This window comes from Fringilla coelebs (genome assembly GCF_963513975.1).
Source record: "Fringilla coelebs genome assembly, chromosome: 10".
Taxonomy (NCBI): domain Eukaryota; kingdom Metazoa; phylum Chordata; class Aves; order Passeriformes; family Fringillidae; genus Fringilla; species Fringilla coelebs.
Window position 1 is genome coordinate 1409489 of NC_140036.1, and position 21708 is coordinate 1431196.

Genomic DNA, 21708 nt, shown 5'->3' on the forward strand with positions numbered 1-21708 from the left:
GAGCAGTTCATGCTGGAGCCCTGACACACATTGTGGCGTGGCTTCTGCTCTTTATCAGCCTCCTTTCCTCTGGGATAGGAAGGTTTTGCAGGTGAGCTTGTATTAATAAACTCTGCTAGACACATCTTTTGGATGAGAGGCTGCTGAGTTTCAATTCATTTAATATATCCAAAAGAAAAGAACTAAAGCTCTGGAAAATCTTTTAATCTAGTGGGAAACCATATATCCAGAATGGATAGAAAGATGTAGTAGAACCCAGCAGATGAAAAATGTGCAAGAATGTTTTAATGAGGAATGTGAGTACTCAGATAACCCACTGAAGGAAATGATGGCTGCTGCCCTCAGTCAGTGCACTTGTGCACTCAGGAGTGCTAAGGCCTTTCAGGAATTGTGCTGTAGGCAGGAATTTGCAGTGATGAGCTGGCAGCAATATTCCAGCTGCTTCCCAGTGGCACCTGGCTGCTGTCCTGCACGTGTCTGGGACAGAGCACCCTCACAGAAAGCACAGGCAGAATTCAGCTGCCTAAATGCCTTGATAGCTGGTGACATTTCATAATCTTGTACAAGAGGGTGAATAGCTAATAAGGTGTCGCTTCTGGCTTTGAAGTACTCATTTTTTTTTTCCCAAGGAGCATGGTAGCTTGCATAAAAAATGGTTCTTGGATCAAAGGCATGGCTGTCAGTCTTCCTTTGGGATGCTGGGCATGTCTGAGAGTGAGACAGTGCTTTTAAAAATGCATAATTTCTCGATCTGTTCCTGGTTTTATCATTCCAACCAGACTTCACAGTGGAGAATTCTAGCTGAGCTAACAGCCCCTTGTAGCAATTACACCTCAAGAAAACTGATTTATGTTATTGTTTTCAATACTGGCTTCATGATCCCTGTTAATCAAGAAGCATGCAGCAAAAGAGTGAGTTGTGAGGGACATCAGGTCTATCAAGACAAACGTGAGCTTTCTGCATTATATTTTTTTAATAACAATGTGCCCCTTTTTAGCAAGATGCAACATGTTGTGTCAGTAATAGGCTGATAAATTGTCAATTAAAAATCCACATGCAGTGCAACCCCAACTGTTTATTGTGGAACTTGGTATTTTGCCTTTGTAGAGTGATTAGTTTATTTAAGTGTGTTTGCCTAAGCCATTCTCCTATGTGTTATTAGCACTGTGGAAGGTAATTGACACACGATATGATTTCAGGATAGAAGTTGGCAGCTTCCCTCTACCTGGAGGAGGAGGAGGAGCTGCTGTGCCCTTCCCTCCTGACTGCCTCAGCCCTCTCCTCCTCCCTTCCTTGGGCTAGGTGTGGCTCACAGCTCAGGTTGCCTTGTGCTGCTTTGTCTTAAGAACCTTTCAGAATTTTTATTTATTGTCCCTCATTTTTGTTGGCTTTGTCTTCTGCCATTTTGGTCGGTTCAGTCAGCACGCTGGGCACTGGGACAAATATCAGGCTTCTCAAAATAACTGATGGAAAGTGACCTTGCCCCTCCAGCCCTGCTGTTGGTTTGGCTCCAGCCTCACCATGAAGTGCTCTTCTGTACAGATCAGGAGCTGAGGAAGCTGATTGACATCTACTTGCTGCTCAGAGGGATGTTTTTTCTACATTGCCCACACTACTCGTTGCTTATTTTCCTTTCACATGTTTCTGCTAGCCTGGTGAGGGGCTCAGCTCCTGGATGGGTCTGCTGCCCATGGACAGGGGAAGGGTGAGTGGGACCTCCCCATCAGCAGAGCCAGCTCTGGGCTTGGCTCATCTGCCCTGGGGAACCTTACTGGTAATTATTTGGCCTTACTAAAATTATGTTGGTTTTGTTTGATCTGCAGGAGTTTTCTTCTTACGTGCACATTAAATGGATGTTCCATGGGCTCTCTCACTAGGCTTGGATTTTTTTAACGTGTGCAGTTGCAGTCAGAAAATAGCTGAAGGGTTTTTTCCTCCCCTTTTCCTCATTAGGAGCTTGCAAAAGCAGTCACCTTAAACTCTTGGTGTTCATAAACAAGGCAGAAAGATGCAGCTGAGGAGTTAATATAGTGCAATTAAAGGGTGAGGGCCACAATAGAATGAACATTGAGTTTATTGCACCTGTTTTTTCCACAGAATTGGAAATGTAGGGCTTCTGTACATTAGTTAAGTAGCATTTTGCATGGGCATAGATGGTGGTTTGCTCTCTGGAGCTGGAATATATGTGGATACTTAAATAATGCTTTTTTTATGGATTATACCTCTTTGCAGAGCAAACAAAAGGTTTAAACTTTGTTGTGGTAAATTCATGGTATGTCTAAAGTAAAAAGGCTTGAGTTTGTCTTTATGTCTTGCTTATGGTGCTGGTATGGTTTTCCATTCAATTTAATCTCTTTCCCTTCTTCTCTTTCAAAGTTGTGCTGGTGAGACTCTGGTCCCACAAATTCATTTGTCTGTGGAGTAACTACAAGTTAGTGCAGTCAGGAGTGTAATTGTACCATTTCTTGTACCTGTATTGTTCTGAAAAGAGTAATGCAGGCATCTCACAGAAACAAAAACGTACTTCCTACAACAGAAAAAACCACTTCTTCTAGTAAGTAATCAGAATTTAAATGGTGGCACACACTTCTGTTATAGAGGTGGCAAATTTTCTGACCCTTCAAATAAAAAAAGCTCAGCTACATGACAGACCATAGTCCAGGCTAGTGTATCTATTCTTTAGAGAATTTAAATTAATTAAAGGAAAGGAATTTGTTAATTATGCTTCTGTATTTGTTCCTGTGGCATTTTTTTTTCTGCTGGAGGGTTGTCATCACAGGAAAATGCTGTGTTGTTTTTTAACTCAACAGACACTTTAAAATCTTATATATGGAATGCATTAGATTTAAATCAGACATTATTGATTATGTGGTCAATCCAGTGAATCAAAAATTACAAAGCTTTATAGATAAAGCAAACTGCATGGCTGCCTGGTGCATTGACAGAGCTGGAAGTTATATACTATCTGCAACAGTGGGGCTACTATCTGTGAGTATCACAAAGCCCCAGTGTCCCAGGGTGCCTGAGTGTGTCAGTGGAACTTCAATCTCTGCATGTTTGGCCATGTGCCATGTTGTTGTTTGATGGTCCATTGGCATTGAGAACATCACTTCACATTTCTGTTCGTGCCTGTGACCCCAGTGCTTTGAGGACCTTACATTTTGTTACCTTTAACCTTCTTGAATACTGGTGAAATAAAAGGCATGCCTGAGAAACCTGAGGTTTGTATAATATTGTCCATGATCTCTTGTAACAAATGGATGAATGTCAGGTTTCTGGGAAGAGAAGGTAAAGCAAAGCAGCCCAGCAGAGCTGTCCATGGACTTGTGGCAGTTTAACCCTTCAGGAATCCTATGATCCTTTGTTTAGACACAGTCAGTGTTTTATCCTGAATTTGCAAGGCAAGCAGGTGCTAGTGTTGTGAATCAGTTATCATTTGACATGATGTAAGGCCTATTCTTACTTACAGAAAATGTCATTTGATGTTGTTCCCTTTTTTTGTTGTGTTGCAGATGTGGTGGTGGCAGCTCTTTCCGATCCCACACAGATGTTGGCATTGTCTATTGTGCCCAGAGTGCTGCTGGGGGTAGTTTTGCTGGGCTGAAAAAGGAACAGCCTGTCTATGTTCTCCTGCATGAAGTACAGCTTTGAGACAAAGCACTGCTCCTGCTTGCTTTTTTCTTTTTTTTTTTTTTTTTTTTTTCTTTTTGGCAGGATGTGGCCCAGGTTTTTCAGTAACAGAATTTTGCTTCGGGGTTTGTGGGATCTTCAGTCTTGAGGCCCCAGATGATGTTCCCAGCAGTGCCATTGCATTCCTTCCAGTAATAAAACTGAAATGGCATAAACAGTGTATTTACTCCATTTTATATAATAAAAGAAATACCTTGAAGCAAAATGTCATCTTCAGTAATCAAGGCTGTATATTTTCCTTCTTAGTGGTGCTGACAGTCATTCCTGATTTTTCTAAATTGCTTATGAGAGGTTCATACAGGAACTTACCTGGATTGGGAGAAAATGTTTAATAGGAATGTATGCTAGTGAGCTGTTATTAATTGATTATTTTCTACTAGATATTCCACATAAGCTTGTGTATGGCTTGAGTATGCATGTATGTGTACCTGATTTACACAGAACCTGGAAGGTTTTAGGAATAAATCAAAGCTATAGACTGTAGTTAATTTAAAGAAAAAAAAAAGCCACTGTCTAGAGGCAAATCAAGTTTTGCAAACCTAGACTTTGGCACACATGAGGGCAGTTGTTTATCAATATCCTGTATTTCCATAGGTTTTGTGTTATCCATGTAGTCTTTTAGACTTTGGGAGTAGCATAGTTCTGATCCAGAAATTGAGTGTGCAGGGCTGTTTTCTTTGGTTTGATTTATTTTATTTGTATATTGCTGTCATACCAGATTTTGTGGTACCATATGTTTTTGTTCTCTCAGCTGTTTTGATTCCTAGTGGATCTGCTTCTGTTTTAATGCATAATCCAATGAATTAAAACTGGCAATTTCTCTTTGTACTGGGATATATTTTATATATTTGTACATATGTTGTCTGATTGGTAGTTACACTTTTGATCATGGGTTTTTGGATGAGCCACTCCTTCTCTGTTACATGGGTAATGCCATCTTCCAGAATGAATAGGCAGATTAGTTGTTAAATACTGTTACTATCAGTGATGATACACAAACATGAACAAATCCAGCTTTGTTTTCAGGGCTCACCTTAATTTGGCAGAGTAGTAATCAAAGGGAGAGATAAAGAGAACATTTAAAATGTTGCTGTGATGCTTGAGGTGTGTCATCCATGTTGTGGGGAAATTGTGCTTACTTTCACACTGTCTCTTTCTAGGAAAAATAAATCCTGTGTGAAAATACCATAATTTTCCTTAAATATTGTTTTAAATGCCATTGAATTTTCATTAAATAACAGTCAGTAGTGGTGCTTTTCTTGGCTGTAGGTTTCTGTCCCACTAGATGTGATGAAGTTTGAGGCATAAAATTCTCTTGTCAAAAGAAAGACCTGTGGGCACTTTTTGATCTCTTTTTATCTCTTGCTTTTGTAATTTCAGTGTTACAGCCCTTATTTTATGCAGATTGTGAATGAGAGGTTACTATTATGACACATACCAGAGAATAAATGCAACAGAAAGTCCTTGTGGTCTGTTAAAGAATGGAAATGGCTAGTGGAAGGTCTTGCTTCAGCCTTCCTGCTGATATTTCTATCTGGAAGCAATCTGATTAAAAACTCCCTACCTTATGCTTTAAGTCAGTTGTAGACATGGAACTATCAATGTATGATCTCTGTAACTGCTTACCTGAAATCTCTGTTTATGGAAATTTACTTGGCTGAAGATCCAAGTTCTTCTGTTCTTACCCTTTAAATTGTTGCCCTTGGGCCAGCCAAACTTATGTGTTTGATAAATAAAAATAACTCAAAAATAGAATTACACTGGGATTTTTCATCCCTAATCAAAACTGTGGAGTAAGATCAGGAGTAAGGTTTTGGAGTTCCTGGTGGGTGAGCTGGTATTTTAATCAAGGAGCAAAGTGCATCGTATCAGATAAGAACCTTTAACATGTACTGGTTAGAGTTGGCTTGTTACTCACTGCACAGACACTGCAGGGGGATAGAAATTAACTTTCAGGGTAATCCCCCTTCTTTGGAATGACAGTGCAGGCTCTGCTCTGCTCTGCCAGCTTCAGCTGTCCTTTGTGTCTAGCAGAAGTAGCACTGTCAGCGTTTTTAATGGAGGATTTCCTGTTCTCTTCTGTCTAGATTGCAGTTGTAATCTAGACAGATTCATGTAATTCACTTGTAAGAAGGTTTTATTATTGCTTAAATGTGGGTGTGTGTGTTTAGTGACAAAAGCTTCAGTACACTCATTTATTCCAGTAGTACTTTTCTATTTTGTACACAGAAGAGAGTATATATGTGTGTGTGTGTGTAAGTAAATATGTGTAAATATACAGATGAATAAATGTGTTTGGATTCAAGAGCCAGATATTTTTAGGGAAGGAAACTTTCTCCTGTAAGACATGTTTTATCTTTTTGAGAAAGATATAAATGAGGTGTTGATTTTAATGTTTTCAAGTGCCGTATGTATCCCTGCTAGGTGTCAAATTTTATTTCCCATAAAATGTGTGAGGGTGAGACTGTATTTCAGTATGGTTACAGGTCTGAGAATGCCAGGCCATGACAGGAACAGGCTGCTCTTTGTAGCCTTGCCTGCTCTTGTTTGTGGGTCCTGCACTGAGGTGCACACCTTGGGGTCTGCTTTGCATTTGCAAATTCATTTTGCAGTGAATCTGGGTAAAAGCATGTACCTGGGCCCTGAGACACCAGGAGCTGTGTGTCAAGCACCTCATGGGAGAAGGCATTTGGCTTGACAGCACTAATTGGAATAATTGATCCTTGTAAGTCTTGCCCATATGGGGCATGTGTGCAGTATGTGGCTTTGGATATAATTAATGTACTCTTTAATTTGCTCCTGAAGCATAAGCTGATTATCTTAATGTGAGTTCTTCAATGTGTATCTTGTATTTCAAAAGAAATAGAAAAACAAGAATTTAAGTTTGTCATGGCAAGCTCTAGTTCACCTGTCAAGGATCATTTGTTCATGTATGAATACCTTTGCTGCTCTCTGCATCTTGGTGTGTGGTGTTATGCAGAGCTCAGCTTTCTATTTTTGATGTACTTTCTTTCTCCTCCCTTTCCAGGTGAAGCAGGAGCCACAGAAGGAAGACCTCGTGGTTTGCCATCATGCCATTCCCCTTTGGCAAGTCCCACAAGTCTCCTGCAGACATAGTGAAAAACCTGAAGGAGAGCATGGCAGTTCTAGAAAAACAAGACATCTCTGACAAAAAGGCAGAAAAGGTACAGTTGTGATGTTCCAGTTGCTAAACTGTATTTGAAAGTGGGGCAAAGGGGGAATTTACAGCTGTTGAAACTGAAACAATTAGGAATTATTTTGGTGGTTTATACTCTGATAAAGGGTAATTGATGTACCTTTGAACAGGTGTGTGTCCTGTTGGTTGGTTGGCTTACGCCACTGGCAGCTGATAATGCCATTTAAAATGATTTGGAACTGTAGGACATTGCATTCTTTTAATAAACAGCTCACAGCTGTACAGTGTTCTGGTCTTGTGACCACCACAGTGCCTTCTCTACTGCACAAGTAGTTCTGTCTCTGCTTGTCCATGCAAATCTTTACAGAGCAGAGTGTCTCTTACTGAAGCTGAAGAACTCTGTGTCTTCATGGATAGAGAATATATTTTGGCTTTCCTGCCTCTTCTTCAGCCCACAGTAAGATGTGAGAAGTTCTTGTGCTAATGCAGTTTCCTTTACATGGGTGTCTTGTACTTCAGGCTGTGTACCTGTCCCCATAATTTCCTTCTCACCTGGCACTCTGGCTTTGGCTTTTACAGCTTTATAGGGACTGACCTCAGAGTTCAGCCTGTGTGCAGCTGCATCCCACCTAGTGAATAGTGTGGCAGAGGTTGAGATGAGCACACTCCTTGCTTGGAGCCTCTCCCAGCATTATTTAACTATTGTGTGCCATTCTTGACTTCCACTGAGTCCCATATTGGAGTTAGACATCTTTTCATGTTCATCCATATTTTTAAGCAGAGTGTGGCCAGCTCTTCTACATTCAGTTTCACCTAGATTTGGCACTACTACTTCTAAGGGTCTTAATGAAATTGCCATCTTAGTTCTGCTATTTGTTAATAATTAGCATCTTCTACCCCTTTACCACCATGTGGTATGTTTCAGGTGTCTTGCAGCATTCCACAGTAGTTTCCTCTGATGCTTTTTCTCTCCTATTGTAGAGAAAAGCGTTACATTTTGTTCTGCAGGCTTGTGTGAAGGCTGGAAGGTTTCCATTTGTTGCTGCTCTTTTTCTATCTCTAAAAGAGCCTTCTGTCAGGAGAGGAGGGATAGGTGCATTGTGAGGTCTCTCTGATGAGACTTGGCACTGCCTCCTTTATCTTGGCCTCATTATTAGTTCCTGGAGATGTGGCCTGCTCTTAAAATCTGTGTTCTTTTGTGTCCTCTTTTTGCTGGGACCCCTAATGGGGAACAGAGCAGCTCATCCTGTGGTGTGTGGCTGTGTCCTGTGGCACGTGCCTGTGTTCCTGATGCTGCAGCTGCAGTTGGTATTACCTTTTCTTCTTGCTGGCTTCTGGTCCCACACCTCCATCTTTTTGAAAGCCTTCATTTCTGTCAGGCTGCTGCTCTGACATGATGTAATATGCTGAGCCTGTGGAGTGGTTTTTCCTGTGTGAGACAGAAGGTAACACCTTGTGCCTGCAGGAGAACAAAGGCAGCCCATGTTCTCTAGCTTAAGTGTGAGGAGGGTTAAATCCTGACATCCAGGGCAATGAGCCTGGGTATTGTGCTGCTGTTCCCCATCATCCTTGCTGTTTACAAAGGAGCTGATGAATCCCAGCACTCACACCTCCAGTGTCCAGGAGGTGTTTGTGTCCTTGGCCAGCCAGGACTTCAGGGAGGTGACTCTGGTTGTGACTCTTTAGCTCAGGAGGTTCACTGGTTTGATGGAGAAAGTTCTGCAATGTCTTGTGGACCAGTGATCAGATCTTTGAGGGCACAGCTCTGTGAGCAGACACCCTGAATTTGGGCCCTCTTCCTGTCCTGTTCTAGAAATGACTGGAGTGAGTTTGGAGTTAAAAGACAGTGGCCTTTATTAGAAAAGAAAAAACATTTCTTTATGCCCATATGCTCAGTATTTAGGCATCTTTTTCATTATCCCTTTTATTATGATGATCCTTTCTGCCATGTAACTTTCTGGCCTCTTTTGGAGAAGAATGCTGGTGACAGGGTGGGTTCTGTGGCTAGTAATGGAACAGAAACAGAAAAACTCACTTTTCATGAAGCACAAAAATTGCTGCCTGCTACTAAAAGGGGAGAAGGATGCAAAAGTTGTTCTTGTTTTTTATGACTTCACTTTTTTAGTGATGGGACACGTATAAAATACAGTGTGTCTCAGTAATTTTGTCATTGTTGCTGTTTGATCCAGGGGTATGCTTTTTGTCACATATCAGTGGTGCAATTTGAGTGCTGGGTTAGCATGCTAAATCCTCAGTATTGGTTATGAAAGTACCCATTTGGGTTAAGGGACTACCTACTTTTCTTACATGCTTTCATTTCTTATAATACTGAGTTTGCTACTGTGTGGAGAATGCTCTTTGACAATTTTGTTGCACAATTGGAAATACAGATTTATCAGAAAGTTAGACAAATAATTTTCCCTGGAATTTTAAGTGTAATTATGCTTGAACAGAATTCCTCAATTTTTTTCAGTGCTTAGGCTTAAATTTAAAACTGTTAATGTTTTTTGAGCGGAAACAAAAAATCAAAGGAAGTAATAAAGATTTTAAAATCTTGGACAGTGTGTGTTCCTGTCCATTCTTTATAATAAAAATGGAAGATATTCTTCAAAGTAAAAGATGTAAAACAATAGTAATGTCTTGTTCAATTATGAAATATTTTGCCCTGTAAAACTGGAAAATTTGTTTTATAATCAAAAATCTGAAATTCAGGTGTATCCTAGTTACATGTTAATCTAGCTTTTGAGCTTAGTGAAAACTTGGAGAAAAATTAACCAGATGGTTCTCCAGGTCATTTGAAATGTGTTTTAATCATGTGGTGCTTGTTTAGGAGCTGGGAGCTGGGCTGTGGCTCCCTTCTCCCACCTCCCTCTGTGCCACTGCTCTGGTGCTTGCTGCTGCAGTGCTGTGCTTAGCACAGAGGTCAGGCTTGCTGTCTCTCAGTATTTGGGGAGGGAAATGAGATGTCAAATGCTTTGTAACTGAAATGTGTTCATCATTTATGCTGTTTGTTCTCCATTGCCTGTGCTCTCTCAGGGGGCCTAAAGGGAAGGGGAAGGAAACCTCCTTTCCCATAAGCAGGACCTACCCTTGATCTCCATTAGTCTTTATTCACATCTCTTCCTCCTCTTTGGCTGATCCCAGCATTTTTCTCATACTCCACTTCACTTGGTGTGTGGCACACGTTCACCGTGGTGCAGGTAAATATTTACTCATGCAATCAAATTGTTCTTCACCACCCTCTGACCTTGGCTCTCCCTTTGGGCTGCTGGGTGCTTGTTGGAGCCCTGCAGTGATCCCTTGCAGGCATGGGTGGCCTCTCTCCTTGATGTCACAGCTGTGTGGTGGCAGCACCGTGAGCTGCTTGGCTCAGCTGTGCCAGGGTGATGCTGTGCCATGCTGCCAGAGGTCAGATTTCATTCAGGGAGTTAATGCTGTCATTCACAAAGCAGTAAAATCCTGGATTTGTTACGCATGTGTGTACAATTAATCTGTGCTTGAAAGAAGGCTAAAGGTTAAGTAATGTGCCTGGCCTCCAGTGTGGGGCTGGTACTCAAGGGGTGAAGATGAGCCTTCTTTAGGAAGTAGCCAGTGAGACAACATGCTTCTCTTCTAATTGAACTTAGCTCTTCTGTGCTGTCTCCATGCTAAATGTTCACTGGAAAATCATACAATAATTTTTGGCCTTTAAATGTGCTACTGTACTGATGTAGTTACTAATGCATTTATGGGATTGTATGTTTTTGTAAGCATTTTGAATCCAGCCAATTTAAATAGTTATTAAAATGATGCTTTTTGGTTGTGATAGATATTGCTTTAGACTACTAAAATTATTCACCCAGGACACGTTCAGAGCTATAGCTGGTTTATCTTTTGGATGGATGTTTTCATTAATAGTGCAGTTTCTGTAACTGCATTATCCATGTGTAGAGAACCCCCAGGCACTGGGGTTCCCTAGGCCTGGAGACTGCCAAGCTCTCTGGAAATATTTCAGGACTGGCCATGTGTTCTTTATCTTTTTCTACTGTTCACAAACCCCAAATCGTCCAGCTGTACAACTCTAGATCGAGTATTTGGGGTTTGCACTGCTTACCATTTAAGGAAATACTGAATTTTAGGGTATTTCACTGATCTGTCCAGAGACTGCAATCAACCATAGCTATAAAGACATGCAGCTATTCTGGTGTAACAGTAATTAATATGTGTGACTTCATGGTGTCTGCTTTTATTTTCAAATAGTATCTTCCTGTCCTTCATGAACATAGAGAAGTAAGTGCTTTCTTTATTTTCCTTGCTTTACATTTCACTTTTGTAGTGTGGCTTGTCCTCAGATGGGACTGATTTTCTGGCACCATTAAATTTCAAATATGACCTGCCGTGAAATTTTTCTCTAAAATTCAGATTACTCCTAATCAGTGTTGAGACCATATAAATACAGATGTTAATACGTAAAAAAACCCAAACATATAAAATATATACTGTTTTATTTCTACTTATATAAAATATATACTTCTTCTCTCTATAAAATATACAAAGTATAGATATTCTGTATATGTAAAATACACCTTGGTCATATATTGTACTGGGTATATTTTATCTATCTGCACATATGTTAGTTCCACTTTTGATGATGGGTTTTTGGATGATCCTCATTGTGTATTTTGATCTTTCCCTCTAGAGGTTTTTTTTCCCCTCTTAAAAGAGAGCAGTGCATTAGGCAATTTAGATCTCAGTATCTTAGAAAACCTTGCAAGTAGTGCTAGCCAAGCTTCTCTTATCTTTCTTGATTTTGTTTTTAGTGGTTTTTTACTTGTCTCCTCGCAGCAATATTTAACATAGCATTATATTTTTCAGTGTAACTATCTGAATTCCATTCTGCATGGGGAATGGCAAAAATGGGTCTGCACATCTTGTATTTGGAATATGTCTGAGAGTTCATGGAATCTACAAGAGTAAGGAGGTTCTAGAAATTTGTTAGAGTTTATTCCTAGTCCTTTTGATGTTGGATTTTGGAGTAGAAGAAGTACAAGGATGTTATATTTTATGGAAGTGTAGTGCTACAGTTGATAGACTATGATAGATTGGTTACTGGTATAATACTTCCAGAAAAGCTCAGTTTCCAGAAGATTCCCAGCAATGAAGCTGGAGTGATGCAAGGCAGGTGCTTTGTGTGGTGCTCAGGCACTGGCACAGGTTGCCTGCAGAGGTGGTGCAGTGTCCATCCATGGAGCTGTTGGGAGCATGGCTGGCCATCAGCCTGCTCAGCTTGGCAGCAATCAGGTGGCCCTGCCTCAAGCATCCTGATGCCTCCTGAGGTACCATCTGAGGACAAGCCACACTACAAAAGTGAAATGTAAAGCAAGGAAAATAAAGAAAGCACTTACTTCTCTATGTTCATGAAGGACAGGAAGATACTATTTGAAAATAAAAGCAGACACCATGAAGTCACACATATTAATTACTGTTACACCAGAATAGCTGCATGTCTTTATAGCTATGGTTGATTGCAGTCTCTGGACAGATCAGTGAAATACCCTAAAATTCAGTATTTCCTTAAATGGTAAGCAGTGCAAACCCCAAATACTCGATCTAGAGTTGTACAGCTGGACGATTTGGGGTTTGTGAACAGTAGAAAAAGATACAGAACACATGGCCAGTCCTGAAATATTTCCAGAGAGCTTGGCAGACTCCAGGCCCATGGAACCCCAGTGCCTGGGGGTTCTCTACACATGGATAATGCAGTTACAGAAACTGCACTATTAATGAAAACATCTATCCAAAAGATAAACCAGCTATAGCTCTGAACGTGTCCTGGGTGAATAATTTTAGTAGTCTAAAGCAGTTTCTTCCAGCCTAGGCTGTGCTGCTTCTTAGGGATGTGGTTTAGTGGCAGCCTTGAGCTTAAGGGTCTTTCCCAACCTCAGTGACTCACTGGTTTTGTGTCTCTCACTGCTGCTTCCCTCTAAAGCTTCGTGCCATGCCAGGTTCCAGTGAAGCACATGCAGGTGGTCTTGACAGCTGTGAGGAGCACTGAGGTCCTCCTGTCTCTTACTGAAGTTCCCAAACTCATGTTGGGCTAGAAGGCTTTTTGGTTTTATAAACCCTCAGTGTTTGGACACTGCATTATTTTCTGCCTGGTTTGCAAGCATTTCCATTGCTGGTGTCTGTCTTGGGCTGGTGGTGAGGGAGAGCCCTCAAGTGCAGGTATTAAAGTTAGGGTGGGGAGGCTTGTCCTCTTCCCTGGGGTTTTGGTAGGACAAATTCTCCACTGGCCTTCTTAATGTCAGGCATGCCCTCCATACTGCCATGGTTTCAGCTGAAACAGGCAGTTCCTTGAGCTGCCTTTCTTCCTCTTTTCATTTGCTTTCTACATTAGTGTGCAGGGACAGACTTTGCTTCCTCTTCCCTTTTAGCCATCCATCAAAGATATCTCTTCATATCTCCATGTCTGACAGTGTTCCTGTTCTTCTACAAAAGAGCTGTTTCCTCTGAATTTCAGAGAACAATTGTGTGGTGTAATTCTGCTCCAGCATGGGGAGCTGGTGTTCTCATTTCACCTCTTCAGGAGCTGGTGTGAATCAAAGTGGTCTCACTGAGCACCTGGTTCTTGCTGTCTCACCTACAGTGCACAGAAAATCCCTTGGGATTTCGATTGAGGAGGAGACAGCTGGGACTAGGAACTGAAGGGGCAGGAGTGGAAAGTTGTGGAGGAGCTAAAAATGATACAGAGCCTCCTTAAAGGTCATGGGATCCTTGCTTGCATACCTAGCAAAGCTGGAATGGCTTTAGCTGGAATAGTGCATGGGTCATGCTGATCCTAAGCCTCTCTGGATAAAAAGCACAAATGAGAAATCTTTTTACACACCCTTTATAAGACTGACAATGTCCAGGAAGTGGTAATTTTTTCACTTTATTAATTTTCTGTGAGCTATCAGTCATGAATACTTTACATTCAATTGTATGCATACTTTGTTGGCAGGTTCATCTAATTACTAAAAATCAGTGCACTTACAAACCATTCAGGCTTTTTAGGCATGTGAAGAACCATTATAATTAAACCAGCTATTTATGATGATCATTTTCAGCATTTTGCCCCCAAGCTCAGTAAACATATATATTGAAAGGAGTAGTTCTTTTTTTGGTCCAATACAACTATGATTTAAGATTCAGAAGTGGGTGTTTAGAAGTATTGTTTTTGATTTATATTTTTTTTTTTTAGTTTTACTTGTGAGATAACTGTGTTTCCACTGCTAGATGCTGCTCCAGCTCATCCTGGCAACTTAGGAATTCCTCACAAGTGACAAGTCAGACCTGTCTGGCTTCTGTAAAGTGGGCTTCAATCAGGGAAGGGTTTTAGACCTTTAATTGTGTCCTTTTGAGTGTATGTCTTTGTGGGTCTTTTGGCCAGGTTGTTCTTGTGTGCTGAGATAACCTGTAAGTTAAAAGTTGACTCTCCTTGAGGTTTTGTTTGTTGGAAAGACTTCACCTACAGTAACTGGAATGGGAGCCTAGGATTTGGCAAAACCTGATGTGTACAAAATCTACAGCAGGAATATGTTTGGTGTCTCTGAGCAGTTCCCTAGGCACAGGCATGAGGCTCCATGTCATGTTTTCCAGTCTGATCCTACACAACTGTTTTACAGAGTGGAAATTTTGTCAGGTTCTTTTCATACTACTGCTGCTCTTTAGGGGATTTTTTGAATGGGAAGTTAAAAGGCAGTAAAAAGGAAGAGGTTTTTACCTTTGGTAACTAAATTGTGTATGTCTTGCCTCTGCTTTGTATTGTTTGGGGTTTTTTTTTAAATAGCAGTCTCATAACAGTCTTATTTGCAGAAAGAATATCTATTGTTTTTTTACCAGATTGTCATTTCCTGATTATTCCTCCCCCCCAGTGGAAGTTTGCAGATGTTAAGAATAAAGGAGTGTGCAGTCAGACAAATGGCATTGTTCTCTAACTGTATTGTTTTCCCATTTTCTTTAGGCGACAGAGGAGGTCTCAAAAAACCTTGTTGCCATGAAAGAAATCTTGTATGGCACAAATGAAAAGGAACCCCAAACAGAAGCTGTGGCACAGCTTGCTCAGGAGCTATACAACAGTGGTCTTCTTAGTACCCTAGTAGCTGACTTGCAGCTCATTGATTTTGAGGTAAGAAAGGAGGTTTGACATTTCTTCTGTTCTGTATGTTAAAATAAACACATCTGAATTCCTGCCACTTTAATGGTTAAGATGTTTCAGTCTTCAGCTTTTATTTTGTGGTTATGACACATCCATTACAAAGAGACTGTTCCAAACTGCATAGAAGATTGAGGAACTATGGAATGTGAAATCTGTGAGTTTAGACATATAAGCAACACAGATTTGAAGCAGATAAACCTCTCATCTGGTGGTACAGTTCTGTTAAAATTATGGAATAATTCTGAATTGTTGTGTACACAGAAGGTTTAATCTCTTAGTAGTAACTCTGTAGTGAACACAAACCTTAATACTGCAAGATGTATCTCTATGTTCATCTTGCTACATCAAATTACTAGGAAATGTAATAGAATTATTGTAACACTTATAAGAAGTTTAAATACATAATTTAAACCTCTTAGTTTTACTAGTAGTCCAGTATTTCTCTTTTTTTAGAAACAAGTGATGCAACCTTTTTGGTTTCCTTGTCTTTTTTTTCTGCTTATTAAAAAAAAAAACCCAAATTTTTATTGATCATTTCAAAACAGCAATACTTACTTATATTTAAAGGTATCTCTCCACAAGCCTCTGTGCCATTCATCACCACCTCACATGGAATAATTTAGCACCATGGAGAAAAACCCTATTTAGGTATGAGACGTTGCAGTACAATTGGATTTTTCTCTTTTCCCTGAGGTCTCACAAGAGGCGTGTGGTTGTCTAGGAAGGGAGCCAAATCCATGTATCTCACTCCACAGCCTCCACCATAAAGATCATCCCACTTAAGATTGCTTAAAAATGGGATTGTTCATAAACAAGTTGCTCACAATACAAACAGAACAGTTTAAAGTCCTATTGTAATTTGACATTCCAAAAACAATGGCTTTCTTCCCTGTTCTTTCTTCTCTCCCCTCCACCCCACCCATAACTCCCTTTGATTTGTGTTTAGTTGTAATACAGTGGTATTTTCCCCCTACCCACACAAGTGTTTATACCATACATAAAACATTCAGGTTGTTAAATAAGCAAGGAAACCTGGGAAAGCTGAGAGGGAATGCTGAACTGGGATGGCCTTTCATTGCTGAAGAAAGGAAATCACGAAACATCATCTGGATTCTGCTGACCTCTAGATTGGTATCAGCCTGGTGTTTACTCAGGCCAGTTATTAGCAAAGGAAACCTTCATTATCTCCTGGTAATGAAGAATGAGAACCATTTGCACAGGCTTGCTCTCATTAAGGAGAACTGTGCTTTTCATTAAGGGGACATGGAAGGATTGTGAGTTGTTTCCTGCCTGTGGCTCTTCTGCTGCTTTGTTTCAGGAGGATGTGATGGTTCCCCTTGGAGGGAGGAGTCATTCATGCTTTCTAGGCTGGACCACATCTGCTTTTTATGGCTGGCAGCTGGCAGACTGTCCAGCTATTGTTAGTACCTAGGATTAATGTCAACACACCTGTGCTCCAGATGTGCTCCAGCTTCCCAGCTGTTCCAAAGCTAGCCAGATGTTGCCTTTGATATCCCAAATGCCTGTGTGGGTTTACTGCTTGTAAAGAATTTTTTCCATTACTGATGGAAATACATATTTGATTTTCTGGCGGTTTTTAAACTTGAAGAGTGGGTCTGGATTTTTTTCTTTCAGGTTTCCCACCACAGCTGCTGGTTATTCAGTGACAAACTAAACTTTTCACCTTTCAGTCTCACTTCTGAAGGAGGTTTCCTTGTAGAACAGGAATAGACAGGGACTGTTCATTTTGACTCTTTAGCTGTCTCAAATATGCTTGAATCTGAATTGCTATTGTGAAAACAACCCATAGAAAAGTAAGAAGTAAAAACTAGAAAAATAACAAATTGGATGTTTTAATGAAGAGAACTGTAATTGTCCAGCTCTTGCCTTGTGCCCAGGACTGTTTAAAGTGTTGCCCTTCCCTGGAAGCTTGCTTTCCAACAAAGCAGTCAGCACAACCATCTCCTTACCAGCACTAACACTTAGCAGTTATCTCCTTGCTGGTTTGCACTGATAGAGATGGTATCCCTGGTGAAACTGGGCTTCTTGTTTTGTTGTTTTGGGATTTTTTAAATGAAGAATTAAAAAAAACCCACCCAAAACAAAACTGCCTTTTACCCAGGGGAGCTGAATCCTTCTGCTGAGAAGACAATACAAGCACAGTGCCCCTCTCACCTCTGGCTGTCGTGACTGTTGGCCTTGTTGGGCCATGAGGTCACTTGGCAAGGCACAAGAAAGTGACAAAACCTGGCTGTGGGGATGCAGTGTGCCATGGGCAGCCCAGGGATGGCTGAGAGGGAAATGCTGTTCTGGCTGGGGACTGCAGGCAGCTCAGTGCTGCTCAATGGGAGTCGATGATTATATTATGTGGGGTTTGAGTAAAGCAATTCCTGCAAACACTGCTCTACTCATGTCAGAACAAAGAGTTCTGGTGTTGCTTTGGGTTGGCTTTCAATGGAATTGTAATTGAGAAAACAAGGGTTTACAAACAATCTCTTATATCCTGAAAACAACACTCCAGCAAAACTGTCTGTGGTAATTCACAAACATGCCATTTGTAAAACTCCAGTCCTCCTACGTTTTTATAAACATTTCATTTTTTCTCCTGCAGTCTTTTTTACACTGATTAGAAAACTGAAAGAATTTTAAATAATTGATGATGTTTTTAAAATTCTTGCTAGTTAAATACGCCCTGCATTTTACTCAAAAGCTTCCTGGTGTTACTCAGGAGATTTACAGCACAGCTAGAGCTTCTCAAGGAACATTATATACATTTAGGTTTGGTGTAGAACATTCAGGGAACCTGTAGGTGGAGTTGCTTAACAGGCCTTCATTTGCAGGTCCAAGCTTAGAACAAGCTGGCCTGGTCTTTTTCTGGAATAGATCTGATAACCTAATCCTGCACTGTCTTTGTGCAGTCCAGAATGGACAGTTAATTGCAGAAACCTGGCTTTTAAATGGTGCATTTGAATGACGATGGAAGCTGTTTATGTTTATAATCACCTTTTTGTTAGATATCTACCAGTTTGTCATCTTCAGCTGCGGTCCTTCAGAAGAAATAAACAGGAGATGTGTATTTATTCAACAAAGAACATTACCAGTTCCTTTTAATCTCTGCTGCTGTGCTTGTGAATTTTTGTGTGTATAATTTGTGCTGAATTCCAACATCCTGGTCTTATTTATATTGCTGTTGTGCATTGAAAAGTGTGAGACTTGCATTTTAGGTTACTGAATGATTTCTGTGTGTATTATTCATTCATTTATTTATTCCACTTTCATAAGTTGCAGTTCTAAGTTGGATGTTAACACTGCAGTTGGAAATGCTCTGCACACTCTTAATTGTGTGTCCCTAGACAAGGGGAGAGGATAATGGAATGTTGAAGAAATACACTTCCAGGCAAGAGCACAGTTAAAAACTGTTATGCTGTTAGCAAAATCAAATATCAAATAAGCCCAGGAGATTGATGCTCCATAGAGATACCAGATGAAACATCAGCTGGCTTTACTTCTGAGTGTAAATTCCCCGTGATCTGCCTGCAACGTGCTGTCATGTTTTGAGTGCTTTGGCATATTTGAAATGGGCATAAAGAAAGAGAAATCTGGTCAAGATCAGAGTCTGGAGGCTGCCTGAACTGCAGAACCCCCAGTCCAGCTGCACGAGGTGATGATAATGTTTCATTGTTAACTTGCCTGTGGACTTCCATCTTTTGTGTTTAACTGCTGATGTTTTTGACAGGGCAAGAAAGATGTTGCGCAAATTTTCAACAACATTCTCAGAAGACAAATTGGTACAAGAACTCCCACAGTTGAATACATCTGCACTCAACAGAATATCTTATTCATGCTATTAAAAGGGTATGTGCACTGTGAAGCAGAAATGTCCTTTTACATGAAGTAAGGCTTTGTAAATGCACGGAGAAGCAGCGAGTTCTGACAATTTTGCATTTCCTTTGCAATATGCTTCATTTTATTTTCTTTTTCCTTCATTTTGGGGTCTGTAATTCCCCTAAGTAAAGGAAAACTTAAGAAATAGAACCCCAACCATCTACTTTTGCACGAAAAAGAACTGAAAATTGAGAACTGTTAGTACTCTGAAGTACTCTTGCTGGGCTAGTAAGATATTTTCCTTTCATATGCTATTTGAGCCTTTTTAAACTATTCTCTTGTGAACTTTCTCATCAACCATTGAAGGCTGTTCTTTTTCCTTTTAACCACAGTAATTTCCAGTTTGCTGGCCTGTCTTAAACTTCTTATTCATAGTGATTTATATTGCTGTATTGACACAAACACACCACCACAAACCTGACCCAAAAAGAATTATTTGTGGCCTGTTGTGTCAGACAACTGTTTCTTCCTCTCTTCTTGTAATATCTGGAGTGCTGGATATTGGAGGGTCCTGCCATACTGAATACATGCAGAGCTGCAGCTCCCAAACATGAAAGCAGAAAATAATTGCTTGCATTTCTAGTAACATTAATTAAGGAAGTTCTGAAAATTGCAATTCCACTGTGTTATTTTGGGACAGACAAGCTCATCAAACATTAATAAACAATTTAAAAAAATACAGCTATTTATAAATCTGGCTAGAGCTTCTGGGTAAGCTTGCTGTAGTTGAGGAGTACTTATTCCACTTACTGGGATAACTCAAGGGTGTATGAAAGGGCACTCATCCCAGTGGGATATGTCTGTTGGTAGCATTAAGTGCCTGTAATGTCATTTAAATGTCAGAGGGACAAAAGAAAATATTATTTGTGGCATAATGCAAAAGAAATTATTGATTCAATGTGTCTTCAAAATAATTTGCAAAAGAAGGCAAAGATACTTGAGGTGCAGAGAGAGAAAACTGCTTTTTCAGCATGTTCTCATTGCAAGTGGTTGAATGGGGCTGCAACACATTGGTGCTCACTTTTAGTCTGTGTGGTCACACTTCAGAGAGCTTCATCCTCACAGGGGTTTTTGAAACTCATATTCATGGGTCAGGATGTTTGAAATGAGCATTTAGCAACTTACATCTGATATCCAACTGAGACAAATTTATGTGAATTTAAACTGTGACATGAATTGCAAAAAGTTCAGTAGATTTCAAATTTCCATGACAGGTTGAATGGAGAGTATTGCAGGATTTAATGAAAATTATTTCAGGGTTTTTTTGTAGGGTAATCTAGTTAATGCTTAGTATGCACAATGATACTTTTATCCTAAAATTGGGGAGAGTTTCAATTAGCTCCTGCTGATTTAGGAGGGAGCATTCTGGAGGTGTGAGGCCGGAATGCATGTGAGAGGCTGTGACTGCTCCAGAAGCTGGAGCCCATGATGAGCAAGCAGCCAGTGATGCTGAAAAATGGTTTAAAGGAGGAGGAGATCTGAATTTATGTCCAGTATTGTTAGCCCCTCGTGCTCATATGGAAGGATTTATGTAAATTGCTGTCATGTTTAAGCAAGCAGCTTTCAAGGCAAATCATTTACTGCTTTTCCAGATGTCTGCAATCCCACCAGTATGGAACAAGAGAGCAAAGAAAGTATTTTTATTTAGTCTTGTTTCCCCATTTGTGAAAATCCTTTCAGTTGGCTGTAATTGTAACTGGCAACTATTTCAGCAGTATTTAGTAGAAATATTTAAAAATGGACTTTAATGCAGAAGTAAGCACCTCTAATTTTGATGGGTTTGTTTACTTGCTAGTACTGAGGGCTGTAATTAGCAATGTGGTCCTGCAGTGCCAGCTTGTGAAACTTCATAAACTCACAAAGAATCTCTGTTGGCTTTTGTGAACAGGTACGAATCTCCAGAAATTGCTCTAAATTGTGGGATAATGCTCAGAGAATGCATCAGGCATGAGCCACTAGCTAAAATCATCTTGTGGTCAGAGCAGTTCTACGACTTCTTCCGATACGTGGAGATGTCCACGTTCGACATCGCGTCCGATGCGTTCGCCACCTTCAAGGTAATTCCTCAAACCTTGGAGCTGCTGCTTCTCTGCTTCCCTGCCCTGTGCACCCACTGCTCTGGGTGCTGTTCTTGGCAAAACAAGCCTGGGCAGAGGGGAAGGACGTAGGTGTGATGTGGATGGGTGAGCTGGACGCTGTTCTTGCTGATTTCTCAGAATGCACATATATACACAACATTTGCTCCCCAAAATCCTGTCAGGAGGGTAAGCTGTATCATGCATTACCTGAATGCAGCTGTGCTCCCATGCCAGGGGCTTTAAATCTGTGTCTTCAACTCCTCCTGAGGATATCTGATGCTGTTGCTTTGTCTGGGGAAGTTTTTTGTGGCCCAATGTGACGGCGATCACAAGGGTCCCGGGATGAGGGAAGAGATGAGAAAGTTGGCTCCATGTTTCAGAAGGCTTGATTTATTATTTTATTATATATATTATATTAAAATTATATTAAAAGAATAGGATTTCATCAGAAGGCTGGCTAAGAATAGAAAAGGAATGATAACAAAGGTTTGTCTCTGACCGAGACAGTCTGGACAGCCGGACTGTGCTTGGCCATTAATTAGAAACAACCACATGAGCCCAATCCCAGCTCCACCTGTTGCATCCCACAGCAGCAGACAATCATTGTTTGCATTTTGTTCCTGAGGCCTCTCAGCTTCTCAGGAGGAAAAATCCTAAGGAAAGGACTTTTCATAAAACATGTCTGTGACAGCCCAATTTTTGTATCCCTAAAGCAATCAGTT

The 21708-nt window shown here is 40.5% G+C and overlaps 1 protein-coding gene across 1 annotated transcript in view; it reads left to right on the forward strand.

Annotated features, from left to right (window-relative positions):
- Nucleotides 1-21708, forward strand: part of CAB39 (calcium binding protein 39) — a 44215-nt gene that overhangs the window by 15352 nt on the left and 7155 nt on the right. Inside the window, exons 2-5 of the mRNA XM_084212315.1 lie at nt 6719-6875; nt 14829-14993; nt 18760-18878; nt 20797-20965. Of these exons, the coding sequence (XP_084068441.1) occupies nt 6762-6875; nt 14829-14993; nt 18760-18878; nt 20797-20965 (567 nt within the window). The 5' untranslated portion in view covers nt 6719-6761. The remainder of the gene's footprint in view (nt 1-6718; nt 6876-14828; nt 14994-18759; nt 18879-20796; nt 20966-21708) is intronic.